Raw genomic sequence first — 7472 nt, forward strand, 5'->3', positions numbered from 1 at the left:
GCATTATAGCTGTTTCATATTTAATCTATTAAAAGACAAATATCTGCATGAAGTACTCTGACTGTTACAACCTAGAAACCTAGAGCTGACTACCTCTGCTGAGGTAAGGCCATATAAACTACTACGTTTGCATGAGACAGTGGGAAGCAAACAAAAGTAATCTTTTGGCAATGTTATCTTTTTTTCTTGACATTTGAAGAATCATATCCTTCATAAAAAGCTTTTCCTACTGTGAGTCAGCACCAACAGTGAGGCGGGCAGCATGGGAAGGAAGAGCTAGTGTTTAGGATTGTGGCCGTTGTTTTCTAGTCAGGCACAGAGTGGGCAGCTGAGGTGAGTGGCGTGCTGGGCTGCAGAAGTTTGGATCAAAGGCAGAGCAGATGTGTTTCCAGTCTCCCCCCCCCCCTTCTGAGCTCTGGACAAGCCTGTGTGTTTACTCATGACCTCAGCACGCCTCTGTTCTTCACAGCTCGCAGCAGCTAGAAGCAGCGCTTTCCCAAGCGTCCAGTGTGTCTGCTGATCTCCTCTGCACCTAGGTCAAATACATGGCTATAATCTCCAACAGAACATGATCATGTCCCTTAACTACAATCTGTTTTAAGATGCTTTCGCTCATTTGCACGAACTGAGTCAGTACAGTCAACAGCTTGTCTTAATCCTTATACATGGGTGGATCCAAAAACTTTTGTCATTGTTCATGGATAAGAACTGTCGTCTATTTTAGACAAGTATGTGTCCATGCATGTTTGTTGACTTTGTTGCAGGGAAGATGTGGTGAGCTTAGACAAACAGGGCATGTTTCCTCTGTGGGAGTAGGGTGGGTGGAGGGTGAAGGGTGGAATTTGTGGACTTGTTTCACGAACATCTCTGCGGGAGGTATTTCTGCCCTGACAGTTAAATAGAGTTGCTGTTTCTTGGTGCCTGTTAGAGGATTTTCTCTACTTAGTTATGCCATCATAAAGCTGTTCAAAGGCTTTCCAGTGGAAAGAATAATTTCATTTGTATAACTTGAGTAGTTTGAGGGATTCAAGCATTTCTAGTGGTATAAATCATTATTTTTGTGACAGATGAGTGAATAACCGGCTTTATTGGATGGCAACTCACTGGTTTTGTGTGTGTTAGGTGAGATACAAAGTCATAAGTATTAGGAGTAATCCAAGAACAAACAGTCTGAGTTGCACTGTGGCAGCAAATATGAGTTGATAGATGATTGGAGCTTTCCCTTCTGACATTTTTTCTGAGTTGTCATCTTGTTTTCCTTCTGGTAATTTTCATGTTTTAACTTAAGATCAACTAAAACTTTGCAGTCTCCACGATGGGTTGAAAAAGGTGTCTGACCTTTTGGGATTTTGAAAATCCTTGAAAACATTGGAAAAACTGAAAGATGCATGGTCATTAAGCTGGAAAAAAGTGTTTTCCTTTTGATTCCTAAAAAAAAGAGTGTTTTCACTCACCAGAGTTGTTATAGTTTTGTAGATTTTATATGGAAAAACTTAACCGTGTGCCAGTATAGATTAGGATAATAAATACAGTCAACAATGCCTTAAAGAGAGTCTGTCATCCTGCAGCATTGAAGTGTTTTGGACCATTCAGAGACTGTTCAGTGCAATACTTTCAAGTGCAGCTGCATTAAAAGATAACCTACATAATCTTCCTATCTGTGTTCCTACCTTATCTTAGATGGCAGAGGAGAAACTGTTCATTCCCTGTATTTTATGGAGCCTGTAGTTGGTTATCTTTTTGAAGTTGTTTCCAGGAGTCATTCAGAGTTGGGGCAGGCTATGAGATTCTGTACTGGTATCCTCTTAAACCAGATGATTCATTCTCTCTGTTCTCTTTGCCCTTTTGCCAGTCTTATCTCTGTAATCTGACATCCAGATGTGCTGTCTTGTTACAGCTCCTGTGGTGGAGCAATGTTGTTTTGGAGGCTCCGGGCCAGGGAGGGCACTGTTAGTCTACTCTACATGTTGCATCATGAGAAGTGTTTCACAGCTTTGTGTGGGGGCGAGCAGACTGACTGGCGGTGGGGGGGTTAAATCCTTGTAGTTGAGGGAGAGGTGGTAGCGGTGGCGGGTAGACGTTCTTATTTACCACCGTCCCTCCCTCCTTTTCCACGGGACTTTCTCCAGCTATTTGGAGTTTGCATCATTCCAAGATTAGGCCACCTCGTTCCCACACAATACTTACTGTTTTATCCACATAGCTTGTGATAATACTAATGTTGTTCATACACCAGCTTTCTTTCACTCTCTATTCTCAATCCCTCTACTTTCTTCTCTGGTCACTATCTACTGTCCGACCCCTGGTGATCATAATTTATGCACCATCTCTTTCTATCTATATTTCTTTTTCTACTAGCTACGCATATCCAGCCTCTTCCTTTCTCCATGCTTAGAACTGTCCATCCCTCTGTTCCTTCCCTCTCTTTTTCACTCTTTTGAAGTTGTGCCGACAGGAACAGAAAGGAACTAAACTTTCCCAGAGAACCTCCCATCGGCTTCTTGTTGATTTTTCTTTCAAGTTCATTTTCAAACAGCATTTATTCATATTAAACAGATGAAAAATACATCTCAAGGCATTACAATGCAAATGATGGCACCCACATCTTTCACAGAATTGTTGTTGTTGGGGTGGGTGTGTGACTGCGTAGGCAAATGCGAGTTTGCATGTGTGTCTCTGTCCAATTTCCAAATCCAAGGCTAGCTGTAGCTCTGGGCACAACAGAGTAAAGACTGAACCTCTGCCCACACTTGAGCATGACTCCATCTCCACACAAAGGGCGGCCTGTGGAGAACTTCCTGTGTGAAGATTCTTGTGTTTGTGGGCATGCTGGAGAGACCGTTGAGGTCAGGCAATATGACTCTGGGGGGTACCTCCTCCTTTGTTGTGCTCCCCTCTAAACTCTTTCTGTTATTCATTCTGTAGTATCTTGTCCCTTGTTTCTTGTCGTCTCCGCCTCATTCCCTGCTGCCCAGCCTCCCTATTCACTCCCCTCCTTCAGTCTGGCCTCTTTATCCGTCCTCCACACCACAGACCAGAGTGCTGTTTCTACGTCTCAACACCCAGCGCAAAGCCACAATACCCCAGCTTGCCCTTGCAGCTTGGGACAATTACTCCTTCCGCCTTGTGTGTCGGGTCATACGTTGTCACTGGTATCATGACATGCGGGAAAGGATATTAATGATTTTTTTTCCTCTGTGTTCACAGTAACTGGTGGATGCCAGAGCTTACCACATTGGCTTTCCCCGTCTTAGAGTACACATTGATCATTTTACCAACCAGTTTATAGAATAGTAATGATCTGAAAAATGGCTGATATTAAATAAACATAGTGGCCACAGCCTCGGATTTTCCAAGATTTAACTTCTGTCTGGTTGTATTTTCCCACTGTAACAGTCTATAGTGTTTTTAGCAATGCTAGCGGCACAGCTATGGAAGGCGATGTCATTCAGTTCACTTTAATTCAGATTTAAATATCTGAACAACTACTGGATGGATTGCCACACAATTTGGTACACACATTCATGGTGGCCAAGAGGATGAACCCTGATGACTTTGGCGAACCCCTTATGGATTGGAACAAACTTTTGTACAGACACTCCAGGTCTCCAGAGTATGAATCCTACAAACAAAGTGGTTATCCCCTCACTTTTCTCTAGCGGCACCATAAGGTTGATATTTGTGTTTTTGAGTGAAATGTCTCAATAACTATGAGATAAATTGTCATGAAGCTTGGTAAACATGTTCATGTCCCCCTCAGGATGAACTATAACTTTGGGAACTCCTTCGTTTTTCATCTAGTGCCATCATCAGGTCAAATTTTCAGTTTGTCCAAAACATGTTGTTAGCATTTAACTCAGGGCACCACTATGCCTCAGTACAATCTGAGCATAGAGCTGCTTATATCACTGTAGACTTTTCATGTCATTCTTCACCTGTGTGCTGCTCGTTCTGTTTAAACAAGTATACTTCGACTTTGGCTCAGTCTCTGAACCAGACCTACTCGGAACCTGCCCCACCAACCTTTTTCATGCAATTAATATACATTAAATTGACCGCCTCTCAACCTTTAGGTTCTGCTCAATTTACCACCAGCGTCTCTTGTTCTCTCATAAACCCAGACTCTGTTCTGGGTCAGCCAAGGAAAAGACCTGTTATTAACCTTCGTTAGTGGCCTGTTGAGGGCACACATTGGTGAGATCTAATCTTTTGCCCGTTCCTTGTTCTGCCCCAGAGGGTCCACTTAATATGTGGGTGTTTTGAAATTTCAGCCCAGAGGGGACCCATTTTAGCCAACTTGCTTTGCACAGAAGCTTGAGTGTATAGTGGCATATGGAGTAAAGGTTTCACACCAAAAATATTCAGAGACAAAGCCCTCTGCAGTCATATTACCTTGCTTGATGACGTTATCAGAATGGTGGTTGTTCAGAGTGAAGGGAAGGATTCTTCCTGTCCACATTTTTTCAGTCTGTTTGTGTTTAAACCAGTGAACCTGCAACTCAAAGTGCTGCTGCAGTCTACGAACCATGAGGCTACTTCCACTCACTTGTTTATATCTTCTCCCTGTCCCTCTGAGATGCTTTTTACTCTATTTTTGCATTTTTCCATTCCCATGCCTCCACTGCATTTTTCCTCTGCTTTGCTCCATCATCGCAGTAATGAGCCTTCTTTAATCACTGTTTTAACTTGTCATCATGGTTTCACCGTTAAGTAATTCTGCCTGAGGCTGAAAGCATCACTCCAAGCGTCAGACAGCAGTGACTGTGCAACACACATCACACTATGATAAGTTGGTGATTATTTTCTGAAGCCTTTGAGGTGGTTGCTCTGGACAGTATTAAGTGGGGGACTAATTCTTCGTGCTGGCTGGGGAGTCACTAAGTGTCTCTGAATCCATTATAAAAAACATTCTTCTTCGACTATATCATAGTTCAAATTGTCACGCGACAGCACAGTTTGGAATTCAGGAGAGTCAGAAGACAATAAATGTATATCAATATCAAATTTTCACTTTTAAATGTATTGATTATAGTATGATTTTTACAGCAGTCTGGGGATTGTTTTTTAATGTCCAACAATGCCAGATACTGACAGCAGTCTGCTGTGGATCCAAACCTTTCCATTGAATGCCAGCAATAATATTTTTTGTTTACACCGATTCTGTTTGTCCTCTCTAGACTGGGCTGAGTGAACTGAGCAGATCAGAATATTTTTCCAGAGTGGGAGAAACCCAAGAGGCTTTAAACAGCCCCACAAAAACAAAGAAGACTGTACTTCAAAAGATGTAAGTATGATCTAATGCAGAACTTTCCAGCCCCACCAGTCAGAGAGGACACTCAAGTATCTGTTCATATCCTCTTCTCCTTTTAACTTTTTCAGAGCCAAACAAGCTAGTGTCCAGCAAGAGCTCTGCGGTTCCAGTATGGGGGAGCAGCAAATTGACCAGAGAGCCTGTCCCAAAGACCAAAGAGGGGAACTTAGAGCTGAATCGAGCCCAACAGAGTCCCGTTCTGGACAGAAGCCCCCCCCAGAGGCAGACTGCGAGGTGCCTTGCCCCAGTGCCTTAACTGAAGCATTGGCTCACATTGGGACTACTCGAAAGCATGGCCTGACCCAGGAGCAGCAGACTGAGAGTAGTCCTCCAGACAAGATCAACCCAAATGGGGCCTCAGTTTTTTTCTGGCAACAAGAAATCAGTCAGGAGACCAGCAAGAGCAAGAGGTGCAAGCTGAGCAACGCAGGGGAAGACCCTCACCCACAGAGGGCCAATGGGACGTGCCTTGGAAGACCTCCAGCCACAATGCAAACTCACTCCACTGAGTGCTCCACACAAACATCCAAGCATGACCTTCTTCCTCCGCCGCCCCTTCCTCCAGTTGAAGCCAAGGCTGAGTCCAAGGCTTTCCCAGTCTCCAAGTGTAAGAAAACCACACTGGAAGTAGAGCTGCTTACTCCAGGGAAACGGGCCCAGAGGCTCCCCCTCACAAGCAATAACACGGCACAGACAAACCAAAACAGGCTGGCCGCAAGTCTGAGGGGCCTATCTGTCAACCCTGCATCCTCAGGCTCCTCTATTAGTTCCAGATCCACACTCGGAGAGGAGGGGAGAGAAAATGTACCCAGAACCTCTAGATTACGACGGCTGAAGAGGTCCTGAGGGGGAGAGACAAGCTGCAGTAAAGATGCCTGACGCCACAGAGATAGAGATGATATTGTGTCAGGCTACATGTTTACCCCATGCAGTCTCCTCAGATGACTTGAAATTGTACGTGTCACATTTTACTACAATATCTGTTTTTACATGTGCTGTACAGACAGTAAACACTCACAAACACACAAAGATCAAATGCTGAACACATTATGCAGATAGATACACAAGCGTTTGAGTTACGCTTTGTCAAATACTTGAAACAGACTCTGCCTCCACCCATAAGTAGTGGTGGTCAAGAGAGGCTCGCAAATGAAAGTCAAAAACCTTTAATTGGAGTTTAGATTTGGTTTTGTGTTAAAGATTGGGGATTTCAGACAGGCAGGAGCCATGCAGTACGTCATGGCTTTCAGTCTGAAATACTGGCTCCTATGTGTCTGAAAACTGTCCAGTTTCCCCGCTGAAGCTCTGGTGTGATTGATTGCTGTTTCCAGATTTATTTCATCACTCTGTTCTCAAATATGTCTTTTAGTAGTTAGATTTCATTCATATGCAATTTGCTCAATGCTTAGTTGCTAAGTACCTGAAATGTATATTTAAATGCAAGGCTAATCTGCAGCTTTTATACTGAACTTGAACCAAATATGTGTGGGTGTATGAGTAGCACTGAAGTATTAGTGGTTTTACTTGGGATGTCTACAGTATCACAGGTTAAAGTGGAGCTGCTATCGTTGCCCCAACACTCCACAGGACTGTTCACGTCTCTCAGTTGGCCCAGGCCTGGAGAGAGCATGGCGCAACTGGGGGCCAACAGTCACTTATAGGATGACGTATAATAGCCTGAATACATAACTCCTGGTTTATTTTTATTTTGCTGGAAAGAATTTTTATCATATAAATAAATGTTTTTCCCCAAGGAAAAAAAAAATCTCTCTGAATATTTGTGGCAATCTGAAAACGGGCTGAAGATTTTCTGGAAGCAGCCAGCATGTAATAACATGTAGATCCGTGAGCATCGTTTTGCTCATACAGTCCAGACTGGCTGATGACAGTGAAAGTCTGTCCAATGATGTTAACAATAAATCATCACTTCACTGTCAGTGTTAGCGAGTGAAAGCTGAGATGAGTCACTAGCAGAAGCTAGTTCTGTTCTTATCAAGGCAGAGACAATATGGTGGATTCCTGAAACGGACCCTAACGTTTTAAGTCAGTCTCAAGAGGTGTTGATAATCCCTCGCCTTGGCTCTAATCCTTTTTAACAGATTCTGCAGAAGATCAGTTCAACAACTCTACAACTTGAAAGGTTTTAGTTAAGCCTGCTACT

At 43.4% G+C, this 7472-nt stretch overlaps 1 protein-coding gene across 4 annotated transcripts in view; it reads left to right on the forward strand.

Moving 5' to 3' along the window:
- The window catches only part of slx4ip (SLX4 interacting protein), a 31123-nt gene extending 23996 nt beyond the window's left edge, over positions 1–7127 (forward strand). For 3 of the 4 annotated variants that reach the window (XM_071481171.1, XM_071481169.1, XM_071481170.1), the window contains 2 exons: positions 5178–5284; positions 5380–7127. In XM_071481171.1, the coding sequence (XP_071337272.1) occupies positions 5178–5284; positions 5380–6157 (885 nt within the window). In that variant the 3' untranslated portion in view covers positions 6158–7127. The remainder of the gene's footprint in view (positions 1–5177; positions 5285–5379) is intronic. The other variant, XM_071481168.1, reaches the window with a different exon arrangement.
- The last annotated feature ends 345 nt before the right edge of the window (positions 7128–7472 follow it).

This window comes from Trachinotus anak, unplaced genomic scaffold (genome assembly GCF_046630095.1).
Source record: "Trachinotus anak isolate AG129_WGS33_773 ecotype Australia unplaced genomic scaffold, CSIRO_AGI_Tana_v1 ptg000007l, whole genome shotgun sequence".
In the NCBI taxonomy this organism is placed as follows: Eukaryota; Metazoa; Chordata; class Actinopteri; order Carangiformes; family Carangidae; genus Trachinotus; species Trachinotus anak.